Genomic DNA, 15,459 nt, shown 5'->3' with positions numbered 1-15,459 from the left:
ACAATGATCTATCATATGGCCATCGGGCATCCAAGCCGATGCCGGCGGCATCCACAAGCGGCGACTACGACTCACCCGGCTTATGGCCCCCTCGGGGTACCCTCGGCCAAAGCGACATGCCAACCTAACATGATCCAGCCGAAGTCTGTGCTCCAGCCAACGCCTCAGTCTAACCTCCCCTCGCGTCGTCCTCGCCTGCATACCGCACACGCGACTCGAGCAGGATCACACTCCCGATCTTGGATCCTATCGGTCCCAGTCCACCTGGAATCGGCTTGCGGCACACCTGTCGTCAGCTACTGGAAACGTTGAATCAGCTCGATACTTACAGGACACTCCCCCTCAATCACCCATCCGTCACCAACGTGCCACAAGCCCTTGACGGGGTTGTCGACGCGCGGCTCCTCGTCTCCGGCAGCAGCGGCAGCCGCATCCGCCGCACTCATCCCGGACGCCTCGTACTGTGCTTGATGCCTCTCTGCAGCCTCGGTGCGCGCTCGATCTCGTATCTGGTCCTCGGTCCAGTGCGGCGGCTGGGCGACATGTCTTCCTCTGCCCCGCCCTCGTCCCCTTCCCCGTCCACGACCTCTAGGCGCGTCCGGCCAGGGGTTCACTTGTCGTCCGAGCGAGGCGACCATCGAACTGTGCAGACACGAGTAGCACAGCACATGCCCGCACGGCGTCAGTGCCGGCGCTGTCGGCGGGCAGAAGCACACGGGGCAGTCTGATGTTAGCTCGGGTAGGAGAAGGTAGCTCACTGAAAGCACTCAGCGCGTCATCTTCAGCAATGGCGCTCTGCACCTCCTTCACTGGCCGGGGTGGAGCCGGCGCATGGTCCAGAAACTGGATGCTCTCGTCCATGCCCGGCTCGTCGTCCGGAATCTCGATCACTTCCGGCGTCATTGCACGTCCCTTGCCCTTCTCCTGGGCTGTAAAGCGGCGCGGCAGGTCGTCACTACTCGTGCTGCGAGCGGTCCTTGGACTGGCGAACGGAACGAAGGCGTCCTGGGCAGCGACCGGGTCGTGCGGAGGTGAATGTGGGGAAAGTGGAGGGCCTTCCTCAGTTTGTGGTAGTGGTCGATCGGGCGAAGCGCTGCGAGGATCAGCCCGCTCACGCCTGCGTAAGCGTGGTAGTCGACGTTGCTGTTCCTCGTCAACAGCCTCGACGTCGGTCGACGTGCCGGATCGTGTAGAGCGGGTGCGCGCCCGTTTCGGGCTCGAGGCGCGGGTGCCGTCCCGTAGCCGGCGGCGGGGAGGAAGGACAACGTCGGCGAGCGTCGGCGCTGCGTGCTCCTCGGTCCAGATGTCTGTCGAACGTCGTTCGTGCAGCCTGTCGTGCCGCGACGGAGAGCCTGGCGGCATGGGTGTGTGCGATGGTGTAACGAGGCTGCTTGGTGATCGCTCGGAGCGTTCATCAGGCATCGAAGTTACGTTACCCGGAGCGAAGTAGGCGGGCGAGGTGGCGAAGGCGCGGAAGTATTTTGTGTGCCTAATCGATCGCGAGGAAGGTGCGCGATGCGCAAGAAGGACCGATGTCGGACTTCCGAGTGACGCTCACGTCAGTGTGCAGTGTGGGCTACGGAGACGGAAAGCTGTGCAGCAGACGACGTCGCGCAAGCATAGAGAGTGTGCGACAAACGAATAATCCTGTGATCTTAGAACGCGAAACAGCAACCTCGTCACACGAAGAGGTCACGTATGACGAAGGAGAATGCGGAGACCCCGCATCAACTTCCCTTTTAGTTTTTTGTCGTCTTGTGCAACCCCCTCGTGAGCCCTGACCACGTTATGCGCCTTCGCAATGAGCGTCTTTTCATTGCACACACGCATTCTTTGTGCAGCAGATCACCGCGAGTTATTATATGTTGCATGTAGGATATCGGACCCGAGCTCATGTCGAGCACAGTGACGTTTGAGGTCATGAAAAGAGTGACTCAAGTCGAGACAGAACACTTACGTAACCGGCTGAAAAGGTTCCGCTGCAAAGAAATCCAATCCACCGCCAGCGCGCAGCGGCACCGTTCTCATTGTGGAGAGGCTCGTTCTCAACAATAACCACAACCCATTTATCACAATGCCCAAGGTGTGTACAGAGCTGGAGATTGACGTTAGACATAACAGCTGACAACTCTAGGCTAAAGGAAAGGTGCGCAAATTCGGTGTCGGTCGGGTATCGGGTGGCGATGCGATGTGGATTTCGGTAGTCCTTCTCCGGTCTTCCGTCATCGCTCCGACGTCTTGCCGCCCGGCCCGGTAATGTGACCGGAACATAGCTGACGTGTGCAGGGAGGCAAGAACAGGCGTAGGGGAAAGAACGACGGCGAGGGCGACAAGCGCGAGCTCGTCTTCAAGGAGGACGGACAGGGTGAGCTTTCCTGCCCTTGAGTGAGCTGACACGACAGAGTACGCTCAGGTCGTCAAGATGCTCGGAAACGGCCGGTTAGAGGCCAAGTGCCAGGACGGCGAGACGCGCCTCGGCCAGATCCGTGGTCAGATGCGCAAGAAGGTGTGTTCTATTGCTGCACGCGACAGGGATGTGATGACGTCTGAGCGCCTTCCTCGGACCGGTCGGCGCCATGACTCTCGATGCAACCGCAGCTACTTGCAGAAAACATCCAGCTAACAGTCAGGTCTGGATCACGACCGGTGACATCATCCTCCTCTCGCTCCGCGAGTTCCAGGACGACAAGGCCGACGTTATCCACCGTTACACGCCCGACGAGGCCCGTAACCTCAAGACTTACGGCGAGCTCAAGTCCGACTTCACCATCAACGAGGCCGCCGACGGCGACGCCGGCTCCTCGGACGAGGAGGGCGGTATCGAGTTCGAGGAGGCCGAGATCGACGACCTTTGTGAGTCCTCGCGAAGGTGGCTCTCCGGCCGCCGCGGCTGCAAAGCGAATGAGGGTGAGCTAACCAACAGAGAGTTCTCCGACATCCCCGTTGCATCCGGACCACACCACATTATACGTACCCTGTGCCGCGAGGCTTATGTATCTATATGTGGCGATAGACCCCACATGGAAGTGGCAATTGATAGTCGCATAGCGAAGCCATCTCCTCAGAATCTAGACCTCACAGCAACTATTGCGATAGTAGGACAGTGTTCATTCTAGCAGTCTACAATCATCTTCTTTGCGAGTATCCCTCACTTCGCCTCCTCCTTCTTCTCATCCTTCTTCTCAGGCAGAGGAAGAGTCTTAACGACCCGACCGGGGTTCCCAACCACCACTGAGCGAGGCGGCACGTCCTTGGTCACAACGGACCCAGCGCCGATCGTGCACCCGTCGCCAATCGTGACGCCGCCAAGGATGATGACGCCGCCGCCGACCCAGACGTCGTCACCGATGGTGATTGGGGAAGCCCACTCTGCGCCGTCGAGACCGTCGCGCTCCTCGGGCATGATGGGGTGCTGCGGGGTGTAGAACTGCGCATTTGCGCCGATCATCGTGCGGTTTCCAATGCGGACTGGGTCTGTCAGTGTTGCTGCCATCTGTCATTCAGTCCTCCATCGCCCCTTCCGCACACAATAGAGCTGCGGAGGCAACGGGCTGACGAGGTGAAGTTCCACTCACTCGGGCAAACGTCCAAAAATGTAGCGTTTGGGCCGATAAACACGTCGTCGCCAATCGAGACGTTGAATCCCTGGTCGTCAGCTATACTAAACCGGCTCATCGGAGCTGTCTTTGTTGCCTCTCTTCACCATGCTCCAGCGTCTGTCTCTGAGAGGCACGGTCTAGCAGCAGCTTCCGTCTCTCTGACCGCCCAAGCCAGCCTCTTTCGGCGCCCAACGACACTCACATATTCGCACAAGAAGGGTGCGGCAATGAAGATCCTCTTCCTGTCCTGATACCTGAGGTCGAGGAATCCATTCCACATCGCCATACGCCGCCCCATGTCGAGCTCCATGTTGCCCTTCTGCAGCAGCGCGAGGGCATGGTTACGCAGTTTGTCCAGGTACGCGTCGCCGGCGATGTAGGGCTTGCCGGCGCGCATGGCCTCGAGAGCACTGGTGTCGTCCTCCTTGGCCGGCGTGACTTGGGGCTCGGCGAGGGGCTGGTCGTGAAGCGGGTGGGAGATCTTGCGGGCCGGGGTGGACGTGCCCGTGATAGGGGTCGAGATGCCGGTGGCCATGGTGACTGAGTCTGGGGGTGTAGGCTTGGTGGGGAGGTGATGAAGGATGCCAATGGGAAGAGTTGTTAGGAAGAGGTGATGAGAGGAGGCAAGACGCGACGAGTTAACAGCAGCGGTGACGTCGCGTTAGATACCGGCCCACCTGCCGGTCGGGACCGAGATGGCCGCAAGGTTCGGGCCGTGGCCGATACTGCCATCTCTCATCTTTTCATCAACGACAACACGACACGTCGCCAAACCCTGCCTGTCTCTGCATGGCTATGCACGGGGTGCACAAGTAACGCGTCTCGTTGCCCAGCAACATGCGCAGAGAGTGCGAGTTCGGTCGGTTATCGAGCAGGAGGTGTTGTGAAGCGGGAGGCGGGAAATTGCCCGAGCCTGTCAGAAACCGGCCGAGATGACCGCACCGGCCAATTCTGCGCGTCTTCTTTTCCAACGTCGAGAGGCAATGAGGGCTTGGCGTGTACCTGGAGAGACTTAGGAAATCGGAACACGTCTGGGTAGCTGCGCTATGCGCATAGTTGCTCTTTGCTGCCCGGGTGGCCGATGTTTATCTTCGCTGATCCGACCGAGGTCCGATCTCCTGGACCACCCCCTAAGTACCATCCCCGCTCCGCTTCTCCAGGCGGTGAATCGACCTCTGCTGGCTCAAACTCTCCACCCCGCTCCCACAGCTCCCACAGATGATTGATTCTCAGCCGGGAGCGTAGCCCAGGCCGTGAGCAAGCTTCAGAGTTGTTCGACAGGTCGGTGTTGTGGCGGAGTGGTTAACGCGATTGACTAGAACTTGAACGTTCGATCAATTTCCTTCGGGAGCACATGTTCGAATCATGTCAACATCGTAGCAGGCCTATCTTTTGCTTGCAGAGGCTCCGGAAATGCTGTAGGAGTGAGAAAGTGATGAGAAAGTTGAGGAGTAGGTTGGAAAGTGAGAACAAAGAGGTGGATGAGTGGTGTGGCGGTGGAGGTCTGGAGGGGCGCAGGCCGGCTGGTTTTCGCGAGTTTCTCTGCGTCCCTGTCAGTGGGCCAGTCCTGGGGTGGTGATAAGGAATGCATGGTACTGAATGAAGTCTATGTCTCCCGCCGCTTCTCTGTCGTGTTTGAGAGGCTTCGGCGGGTGAGCTTTGTGAGTTGATGGTGGTTGTGTGAGTGTGAGATCGACAGGGAGGGATCGAGGGGCAGATACGGTATTTACAGTATATGACGGTCGTTGGGAATTGAGCGATTGATGCTTGTACGCCTGAACAGGAGTGAATACACATTACAATGGAAGGTAGCTGGCTGTGAGGTACGTCGTGTGCTGTTATGTTCGACCAGAGCTAGCAGCATGCCTCAACAGGCTCGGCGCCGGTTGACCAATGCTCTGTGCCGGGGTACGGTTTGCCCTCCCTCTGTGAAGACTGGGTGGCCGATGAGGCTCTTTCTATTCAGTCGCCTCGGAACAGCAGACAGAGATATTAGGGCTGGTAAACCCACTGCTGTAGGTGCTGGTGGCACTGGAGCTTCTGGAGTGGTTGAGGCTGGTGGCACCGGGCATGCAATCTCCTCCTGCCCGACTCCTGGACTTGTTCACTCCATGGAACGCGGGATAGCTGTTGAGCTTCGGTCTTTCACCGAACTCGCAAGAGCGGTTTGACGTGGCCATGCCGCTCTCCCTGCCTGGCCGTGTATCGCTGCCCTGGCTGGCTTGCTGCTTATTTGCGCCGTTCAGTCCTGCGTCAAGTGCCGGATAGAGTGTTTCGTAGGACACAAGCGGCAGTGGGGGCACGTCGGTGTAAAGTGGTAGTGGCTTTCGGAGCAACTGAGGCACGGGGCGACATTCGATCACGTCGCGGTTCTTCACGCCGTGAGCGGCAGGAACCTCGTGGCCGGAGACACGGTGGCCGCGAACCCAGAGTCTGGAGTCAGCTGGAGCTCAAAAATGAACAGCTGCCCTCACTCGAGAAACACGGGACCCAGACCCAAGTGCTTGTAGATATCGTGAGCGAACTTGGCCTTGATGTGTCCGAATGTGGTCCTCTCTCCTCGCCAGGGAAGACAGTATACGCGTTTGTGCATGCCGAAACGGACCTTGATGAGGAAGTCTGTCGTCAGCCACGACCTCCACTCCCTCGTTCACCCGTTGTCCGCCCCAAACAGACTCACGATCATGCGCCCTCTCGCACGCCACCCAGCTCTCGGCTGCCTCTGTCCACGGTGCCGGCGTGGGACCGACCACCTCGTAACGTACGTGTCGGTACATTGGCGAGACCCTTGGGGGCGAGTATGCCGGGACAGGGTACTCCACCTCGGACGTGTCTTCAGGCCAGTCTTCGAATTCGGGCTCAGGCGGCGAACGCGGTAGGAAGGGCTTCATGTGCGGCTCGATACCGTGTGGAGGGTGACCACACACGCATAGCGGGGGCGGGGGAGCCTCTGGCCGGGGAAGCAGGTGCAGCGTGTGGAGGAAGCGGGAGAGGACATTTCGCCGCCGCGGAGGCGCGATCAGATCAGACATTGGGTCAGTCGATGGGTTAGATACTGTAGACGGGGTGATGGGAGAGGAGAAAGTGTGACGGAGAGGTTGTCGGTGTGTTGCTCGCTGCGAGGCAAAGAGGTCTGGGTCACGGTTATGTATCTAACTTTTGTCCATATTGCGCCCATTGACGGTCTATGCTGAGGAACAGCACCGCCGCGCCGCCGAAGCTCGATCTGCACTGGTTGGAGCACAGACGTCATAGCCCTGCCGGAGATCAGCGACGCACAGATCTATGCGATCATCGCTCCATCTATGGCGCAGTATAATGCCTTCGTTTGTAGCTGCAACGACAATGTGTCGCAGATGTGCAGACGTGACAGCGCCCAGCCACGAGGTAGAGATCTCTCCCGCTGGGCAGCCTCCACTTCCCCGTCCCTGGAACTTCCATGAACCCTCTTGGAAACTTCACTGTACGCAACAAGCGATTCCGTCTCCTAGTGCTTGAGCTGTAGGCAAACGCTAGACGCCGGAGACACAGAGAGTAATAAAGAGAAACGCAAAAGGTAAGGGAGTAACTGAATACTCGACTTGACAAGAGTGGGATTCGAACCCACGCCCGAAGACTGCGAAATTCAACTGCTCGGAAGCTGAGGAACCTGAACACAGCGCCTTAGACCGCTCGGCCATCTTGCCTACGAAGATCGACGTCTGTTGCCCAACTATAACCGTTTCTTGCTGACCACGTGACCTAGATGCAGTGGTTTGATTGCGCTGTTATAGTGGCGCATTTGCCTGTGCTTGTCAGCTGCCCTTTGGAGAAAACCAGTTGACCAGCTTCACATTGTCGTGGTCGAAGTTGGAGTCAGCTATCGGATAGAAGCAGAGCGCAGCATCGCGTGCCGCCTGAGGCCACTTAAGCAATGCTCTGGCTGTCAATGAACTCACGTAAAGCGTTGGCTTCTATCTGAAGCTGAATCAGTTGACACAGGCGAACTCAACTCAGCAGCTCAGCCCCTCGTGCTTCAGTACTGGTATTTCAGCTGATTGCATTCACCGATCACTGGAGTCAGCTTGCTTTCAGGGCGTCAGAAAAGCAGACATGCCCTAAACGCTGTCATCGCCGCTCGTTAATTGTCAACGAACATCGCAAGGGCAGCTTCAACTCACCAGCGCTGCCACCACTCGCTTCACTCATGACACTGACATCAGCTAACTGGGATAGCAAGCAGCTTACCTCAACCGCGATGCACCACCTCAACCGCGATGCACCACCTCAACCGTATGATCAATCACTTGTCCTTCAGCAGCGGCTCTGCTGCCTGACATCAGTTCGAGGTTCAATGTCGATCAACTCACGCCAAGTCCCAATCTTGCGGCTGATATAAGATGCTGTCGTAAGCTGCCAAGGCGATAACCTGCGAGCTTCTTACCATGCTGTGGTCAGGACAGGATCTTCCACTATTGTGAAGGCCCTATGTTATGAAGGCCCTATACCAGAGGTCCACTCTACCACGGCTCTCATAAGGTATGGCATGACTTGAGCATCAACCCCCCTGCTCGTCAGCGGTAAAAGGCGAACATGTGAGCTCACGGTGACATGCTATGTGGGCTGAAGTTAGCTGTAGCCACGGAGCAAGAAGCTGACTCACAATCGTGCCGAGTTCAGTTATCCGCTCGGCCTCTTAACTCACCCCCAAGTCATGGTGATGACGACAAGACTCTGATAGGGTGTTAGCTGAATCGGGGGCAGAAGTGCTGGCAGCGTTCGGGACGCCGACTGAACGGTAAAGCCAACCCCGCTATTGGCTCCCAGAAGTCCTTGTCCAGTAGCGAACTGAAAGGGCAGGCTATTGTCAGCTTGGGAATGCTGGTCACAGCTCACATCTGATTCAACATTGTCGAGTGAGAGCGTTGAACGCTACGTTGGACCGTTAAGCGGGATAGAACGTTGCTGTTGTCGGCTGACAAATCCCTTCAAGAAGCTCACTTCAAGGACAGCCAGAAGCTTGCGCTCCGTGCAGGAGCGTTGTGGAGCACTGCTGTCAGCTGATGGAGGCCGTAAGCTAGCTTTCTACCTTGGGATGTCGATGGACGTTATCGCAGACGCGCGGAGAGGCTACACTGCTTGTCAGGTTCGCGCGAGCTCTAGAATCTCACGAGTGCTGACAGAGGCAAGCTGGCGTAAGTTACGAGCATTGAGGCGACAACTTTCCAGGTGAATTGAGTGCTTGGAAGTAGGTGGGAGGGCTTCACACGTTGCATAGAAAGGCGCGGACGGGGGCGCAAGGACGGGAGAACATCAGGTGAGTCAACCAGTCGAGATCACCCAAGAGGGCGCTTGGGTGGCTCTAAGGTTGATGCATGTTAAACACAATCGACGAGACGACCAAGCAGCACAAGACAACGGCCAAGGTGCAGATCGTGGTTCGTTGCGGTGTGGTCTGCAGATCACGGCGATCGAACACACCTGAGACATGGCCGGGTGGGGAAGGTGGGGGCTGCGACGCGTCCTTTCGATTCGACGCGTCGTCTTCTGCATCTACGACCCACTTTTCTTATCATTGGAATCATCCCTTTATGCATAGCCTTCGTCTGCGTCGCTCTATGTCCACCAACCAAGACGCAAAGCACGCGACGTGGACGAGAGGATGTAGCGATTCAGCAGACGCACAGACCCCTATGACGTCACAGATTTGAGGGACTGGACGCGCTTTCCGTCCCGCTTGCGGCCGGGCCATATGGTGACCGTTGGCCGCTGGTCTGGATCTGGGGAAGGGCAGTCACCCTTGGCCACCCATACCCGGATCGTGTCACGAGAGGGGACGAGGGGAAGTCATGCTCATCGCTTTCTCTTCTTTTCCTCATCACCACGACATACACGAGTCACGATCATGGGCCTCTTCAGCACCGACCCCGACAAGAAGGAGGAGAAGATCCTCCAGCGCGGTGAGTCACTTGTTCCTTACGCCACCGCCATGGCACGCACCCTCGGCTGCGTCTTCCCTGTCTCGCAGCATGTCTCGCCGCCCACCTCCCATACCCCGCAGCTGCAGCGAAGAATATGGCAGCTGACAAACAGAGGCAAAGCACGATGAGAAGCAAGTGCACCAGGCGCTGAAGGACCTGTCGATTGCGCAGAAGGAGGAGTCTCGCGTCGCGAAGAAGGAGCACAGCGCAACCACCGAGCTCGAGAAGGCCCTGCAGGCGCAGGAGAAGGCGCGCATCGTCCTGACCAAGGCCGAAGCCGACCTGAAGGCGGCCGGCATCCGCGTCGAAAAGGCGCGGAAGGAGGCCGACGACATGGCGGCGGCGCACCAGCGCGCGATCGGCGAGACGCAGGGCGCGAAGGACAAGCTGGACCAGGTCCAGGCGACTTTCTCGGAGAAGAAGGAGGAGCGGAACGAGCGTCTCGCCGCGCTCGGATCTCGGAACATCTCGCCGACGTCCAGCAACAACAGTAGCACTGTTGGCGTCAACCGCTCGGCGTCGCAGAGGTATGCCTCTGGCTCGTCGCTCGGCCCAGGCGGCGCGGCCATTGGCCGTTCCACCAGCGCTTCGTCAGGTGGCAGCGGACACCGCGTTGCGGCCCCTGTCTACACCGGCGAGACGGTCACATCGCCCATCCAGGCTTCGCCCACTTCTCCCATCGCTGGCGGTACCGCTGCTGGCGTCGCTGCCGGCCCCGGAGGAGTTGCGGGCGGTGAGGTCCGCCGCGTAGCTGCGCCCGAGTACGGCGCCCCTTCGCCCGTCTCGACCGGTTCTGGATCCATGGGTCTGGCCGAGCGTGCGGCACACGACAACGCGGCCGCTGCACAGGGATACCCCACCCAGCAGCAGCCGGTGCAGCACGTCCAGCCGATCCTGCAGCAGCAGCAGCATGTTCAGTACGCCGACCAGCAGCCCGTTCAGCACGTTCAGCACGCCCAGCCCCAGCCTATCCTGCAGAACCAGCCCATCCAGCACCAGCAGGTCCCCCAGATCCAGGAGCCCGTCGCGCCCGCCGCGCAGATGCAGGCCCGCCCCGTTCCCCCCGTCCCCGACGTTGAGCCGAGGACCGTTAAGACGCACCCGCCCATCATTGGCGGCTCGCCGGAGGGCGTGCAGAGCCACCCGCCCATTATCGGCGGAGCCCAGCAGCAGCCTGGTGCTTACTAGGCTCGCAAATGTCCAGATCGCTTTATCATGATCCAATTAATGTCAGTTTCAGTTTCCGGTTTCTGAGAATGTATGTCGTGTTTGTTGCTTGAGGGCAGGGAACAAGGGGCACGAAGAGGAGCAGGGAGCAGAGGAGCAGAGGAGCAGAGGAGCAGAGGAGCACGTGAACAGACTAATGGTTGACTGAAATCGTGATCAAGTCTTCAGGTAGCGGCGAACTGATGAGGTAACTGCTGCTGCTGCATCACTACAAGACTTGTACAAGAAACGCCTTCTCCGCCGTTGAGGCGGTCTCTACTGATCTGGAGATCTACTGCGTCGTAGCCGCAAAGAAGGGGCAAACCTTGGCCTTGGCAATCATCTCTGCCGCGTTCTTCTTGACCTCCTCGACGCCCGTCTCCCTCAACCGTTCAGGACCGAGGCGGCTCGGCTCATATCCTTCGGGGTGCCACGGCACGCCTGGGAAATGGTACCCGAACACACCCAGCGGCCCGACGTTGGGGGAGACGTACCACGGCTCGAACAGGAATCCGAGCCGCTGGAACGCGGTGACTTCGCCCTTGTCGTTCTTGATCTCCTCCGTCTCGATGTGTTTCGGCGTCTTCAAGCGCGGCAGGAGGAAGTACCCCACCACCCAGCCTCGCGCTATGAGGAGGGCGGGAACGAACTTGTAGATCCACTCGGGGCTGCGCTCGTAGCCGAACGCCTCGCGCGTTTGGTCGTCGAGAAGGGCGATGCTGGCCTGGCGAGCAAAGGACTTGAACGGGCCCGGGATCGCGCGCAGGAACACGTCAAACGTCGCGTCGCCCACCGCCCGGTTGTCGGGGGAGTACTTGTAGTTCTCCTTCGCATACCCCTCCTTCCAGAGGTAGAGCGCCTCGCGCGTAGGCGGGATGTTCTTGATGCCCATCCGCGCCCCGATCTCGCGCCAGAACACATAGCGGCTCTCCTGCTCGAGGGGTGTCATGGGTCGCCAGTCATACTTCTCCGCAAATGCGATGGGTTCAAAGATGAACAGAGACAGCGTGTAGAGCATGTCGTCGTTCGTGATTAAAGAGCCGTACCGAGAGTGCAGGTAGTTCATGCGGGCGAGAGCCTGTGCACCACGCTCCGTGTCGAGACCCCTCAGGAACTCCGTGATTGTAACGGCCGTGTCTTCAGCGCGTCTCGCAGCGTTCGCGGGGTCGGAAAGCTCGCGCGACTTGCACAACACCTTTGAGATGGTCGGGATCGCGTACGTCTTGAAGAGCGCGAAGGACAGTGAGATCGTCGTCAACCACGGCATGTCCCAGAGCTGGGACACGTGCATGATCTCGTTCGCCTCCTGGTACGTCATCCTCTCCGGATTCTTGATCAGGTGCGCATACTTGAGCTCGCAGTCGGAAACCCTCAGGTAGCGCACTTGCCGCACGGCCCAAATGCGGTGAAGGAGCAGCGCGATCGCAACCGCGGCGCCGATAAGGTAGAGCATTGTCCGTTGCGCCTGCTTGGTCGGTGGAGGGAAGGTGAGATTGAGTTTGTCGAGGTGGTCAAAGCCGGGGGAGGCAGAATCGGGGGCTTCGGCGGGCGAAGGAAGGCTCGACGGTGCCGGTGGCTGATCCAACGAGGGTGAGTGTCGAAAAAGAGCGTGGAAGCCAAGTGGCGTGGGTCCCACCAACGTCGAGCCGGGTATAAGTAGCGAAGACGAAGTTGGTGTGGAAACCGGATACGGCTATGGTGGAGGGCGGTCGTCAGGTGACGAAGCTGGACTCGGCGTACGTCAGGCACGCAGCCTGGCCCCGCAATCAAGGTTGCCCGATCGACAACGGACAACGCTATATAATCCAGCTATCAGCGCTGCGTGCCGCCTTGTGCGAAGCGAAAGCGGACACTACTCTGTGCTTCGCAACACTGGATCTGCTAGCGTCACCCTAGCCTGCGGGGTGATGATCTAAAGCACCGAGCTGGCTCGACGTTCCGGATTCTCCAGACCAGCGCCGGGATGTCCGGAGGCCGTCGCAGCGTTTGAGAGCGCCGGCGTGGGTCTCGGTACAACAGAGGTCCGAGAGGCTGGACCGAGTGAAGCAAGTGGACATGTGTCGGGCGCCGGGACGTCAATGCTAGCCCGCTGTTTCGAAGAGCGTGGTGCAGTGAGCGACATGTGACGGGTGGGAAGGCGAAGACAGGCCGCAGTGCGCGAAGAGCCGATCACGGGGATCCCGGTGACGCGCTCGTAGCGCTGAGTTGTAGCCGTGCGGAGCCGTACACATCAGCCTAGTTGCATAGTACAGATGCGGCAGTTGCATCATCTGACCCGGGGTAGAAGGGGATCAAGGGGAACCGCAGACTACCGCTTGCGTCCGCCTGCAGCCTCTGCACTGCAGAATAACAGATGGGAATGCTACCCCGCTCACAATCTTGTACATTCCTCGGCCCAATTTAGTCCGATCTCTTCGGGCCCCGGTGCAAGCATACCACACTCGCCGTGTTGGAGGAGGGTGCTTCATAGAGTGGGACATCGGGCCGGAGATTGCGGCGCATTCAACGCAGTGAGCACGCAAGAGCTTCCCGAAGTCGGAGAGTAGACCGGGAGGGTGATCTTGGCGCAGTTGCAGGAGCATATAGCGACTAGTGTTGTCCGAGTCCGCTCGTGGTACCTAGATATCTTGTTCTGCAGCACCAGTAGTGTTACAGAGACTCGTATACTTCGGCGCCCTCCGCTCTGCCCTTCTGACCGATCCTGAGTACGCTGTGTCCGTTCCTGCGTCCGTACTCGAGTATATAAAGGCAATGACCAACGGCGGATTCGTCAGCGTCCCTTCCCCGCCGTAGCCAGCATGGAACACACAACTTCCCGGACCCGTGCTGGCAAGATAAGCGAGACAGCGAGTGTGTATTCTTCGAAACGTATCGGGATTCTGGGTTGCATTCTGCATGTTCTGCGCTGTGCAAGTTATCCACGATTGTGCGCCGCAGCCATTACCATTACCTGCCCACGCAACGAAATGTGATGATTCGAGGTCGAACGTGGCTTGGAGGGCGATAGAGTCGGTACCTTCATGCTCGTGCAATGAGCCGCAGGTACCCTTGGCGTTCAGTCTCCGAACAAGTGTGCACGGGTGTTCTCAAACAACAGGCAGCGATCAGCGATGTAGTGCCATGGGGCGCAATGTGCACGGTGTGGAGGTCATGGGTTGATAAAGTGCTTATGATGCGAGGAAGGCAATCTCACGATGACTATTCCCCCATCATCCTCTCGTCTTCACTTTGATTCCTTATCTCTTCAGCATCGAAACTTTGTCAACTTTCTCTGCCCGCAACATGTCTCCACATGCTCATCTTCCCCTACCCAAGTCATGACTCCGCAAACTTTGGCTCTCGTTCTGAAACGGGCATCGTAAACATGACGCCGACATGAGGGCCGCGTCTCAAGGTCCGGATTACGGGAGTCGGCCGACTGCAAGTGCCTGCAGGACACCTTGCCCGGATGTGTTTCGCTTTGCATACTCGGCGACACTTCCCGCCAGGATTTTTATGACCAAAATACAGTATCAAGCAGGGCAGAAGGTCCCGGCAAGGGTGAGGGAAGGGCCGTCTTCCTTCCGCACCTACTGATTTCGGTCACTGAGATTCCCAGAAATCACCTCCGCTGCCCGCTGACTGGCAAGAAATGCTGCTCGATGCCTTTATACCATCCAGCATCTTCGACTTACCACCTGCACTGGCCCGGCACCCCTTCCACCCAGTATCGGTCAACACCGACACAGGCCGTGACCATCCAGGACGCCGCCGACGTAGTCTCGATCGCGTTTCGCCGACAAACAGTCACAGCATAACGGAGTTCAGCACCACAGCGCGCGACCTCAACATGCCAGATCCCCATTACGGCTTTTGCTGGTCGTCACGAGATCACCGCTCGAAGCCGACGGCCTGTGTGCAGGTGCGCTCAGGCAGTTTGTCCTCAGACCTAGCCAGCGGATGTAAACCCGTCGGCACTACCCTCAGCCACCGCAGCCACCGGCCCTGGTCCGACCGGGGGCCCATGCTCGTGTGCTTGCCATCGACATTGATGTCTCGTTTGTCTGACTCGTGTGGGCATTCAGAACTAACCTTGTTTGTCCAGTTATGCTCTCGATCAGACTCGATTGTTCTGCACTCATTAAGAATGGAAGCCTCATTCATGATCAGCTGATGTCTGAAGAGCTTACCCATTGCGCATCCACTGTAGATGGTACGGAGAGTGGGCGCGAGCCCGTTTATGCTCCGCAGACGATGTGCCTTGTGCCTCTGACGCGCCAAGCAAGTGTACCCTGCACAGTTTCACGTAACGCGTTGTCTACAATACGATGGAGCCGCCAACAGCCGTTCGCAACCCGACTCCGCCAGTGCACTTGTGCTCAAGATAGAGCAGATCCCTGCAGCGCGGGATCCATCTTAATCTCCGCAAGCTGCCCGGGAGTCATGTGCGTCATTGCTGGAGACAGGTCTTGCTTTACAGTTCGGCATGCGCACCGCCGACTTCGGGACTTGTAGACCCACCGCGAGGGGCTGCGACCCAGCATACCGTGCCCCACACGCTGGTCCACCAACGGATCCCAGTCACCGCGTGCCCCACGTCCTCCTCGCCTCTTGTTTGTGAGTAGCTCGCGCGACAACAGCAAGCGGATACTCAACATCCACCTCCTCTTGCGACGCCAACAGTCCTCGAGAACACAGCAGCAACGCAAACAAGC

The 15,459-nt window shown here is 58.6% G+C and overlaps 5 protein-coding genes and 2 non-coding genes across 7 annotated transcripts; 2 read left to right on the top strand and 5 right to left on the bottom strand.

The window, feature by feature from the left end:
* Window positions 1-588: 588 nt before the first annotated feature.
* A1Q1_08018 (uncharacterized protein) lies at window positions 589-1,362 on the bottom strand (the record flags this gene model as incomplete). Its single annotated transcript, XM_014326204.1, has 1 exon — window positions 589-1,362. One exon carries the CDS (start codon window positions 1,360-1,362, stop codon window positions 589-591), a length of 774 nt encoding a protein of 257 aa, XP_014181679.1.
* A 1,786-nt stretch (window positions 1,363-3,148) lies between these two features.
* On the bottom strand, window positions 3,149-4,134 carry A1Q1_08017 (putative O-acetyl transferase; the record flags this gene model as incomplete). Its single annotated transcript, XM_014326203.1, has 3 exons — window positions 3,149-3,468; window positions 3,576-3,645; window positions 3,802-4,134. The coding sequence occupies 3 exons, from the start codon at window positions 4,132-4,134 to the stop codon at window positions 3,149-3,151; spliced, it is 723 nt and encodes a 240-aa protein (XP_014181678.1).
* Window positions 4,135-4,883: 749 nt separating this feature from the next.
* On the top strand, window positions 4,884-4,976 carry A1Q1_t228. Its single transcript has one exon. It is a non-coding gene; the product is annotated as a tRNA-Ser (tRNA).
* Window positions 4,977-5,453: 477 nt separating this feature from the next.
* Window positions 5,454-6,631, bottom strand: A1Q1_08016 (uncharacterized protein; the record flags this gene model as incomplete). Its single annotated transcript, XM_014326202.1, has 4 exons — window positions 5,454-5,557; window positions 5,611-6,032; window positions 6,074-6,218; window positions 6,280-6,631. The coding sequence occupies 4 exons, from the start codon at window positions 6,629-6,631 to the stop codon at window positions 5,454-5,456; spliced, it is 1,023 nt and encodes a 340-aa protein (XP_014181677.1).
* A 550-nt stretch (window positions 6,632-7,181) lies between these two features.
* On the bottom strand, window positions 7,182-7,285 carry A1Q1_t208. The gene has a single exon. It is a non-coding gene; the product is annotated as a tRNA-Leu (tRNA).
* Window positions 7,286-9,483: 2,198 nt separating this feature from the next.
* On the top strand, window positions 9,484-10,747 carry A1Q1_08015 (uncharacterized protein; the record flags this gene model as incomplete). The annotated part of the gene is made up of 2 exons (XM_014326201.1): window positions 9,484-9,538; window positions 9,672-10,747. 2 exons carry the CDS (start codon window positions 9,484-9,486, stop codon window positions 10,745-10,747), a joined length of 1,131 nt encoding a protein of 376 aa, XP_014181676.1.
* A 310-nt stretch (window positions 10,748-11,057) lies between these two features.
* Window positions 11,058-12,887, bottom strand: A1Q1_08014 (uncharacterized protein; the record flags this gene model as incomplete). Its single annotated transcript, XM_014326200.1, has 2 exons — window positions 11,058-12,341; window positions 12,687-12,887. The coding sequence occupies 2 exons, from the start codon at window positions 12,885-12,887 to the stop codon at window positions 11,058-11,060; spliced, it is 1,485 nt and encodes a 494-aa protein (XP_014181675.1).
* Between the last annotated feature and the right edge of the window lie 2,572 nt (window positions 12,888-15,459).

The sequence above is a fragment of the Trichosporon asahii genome (genome assembly GCF_000293215.1).
Source record: "Trichosporon asahii var. asahii CBS 2479 unplaced genomic scaffold scaffold00018, whole genome shotgun sequence".
Classification (NCBI taxonomy): Eukaryota; Fungi; Basidiomycota; class Tremellomycetes; order Trichosporonales; family Trichosporonaceae; genus Trichosporon; species Trichosporon asahii.
Note: the sequence above shows the minus strand (reverse complement) of the source record. Positions and strands in the feature narration are given on the sequence as shown.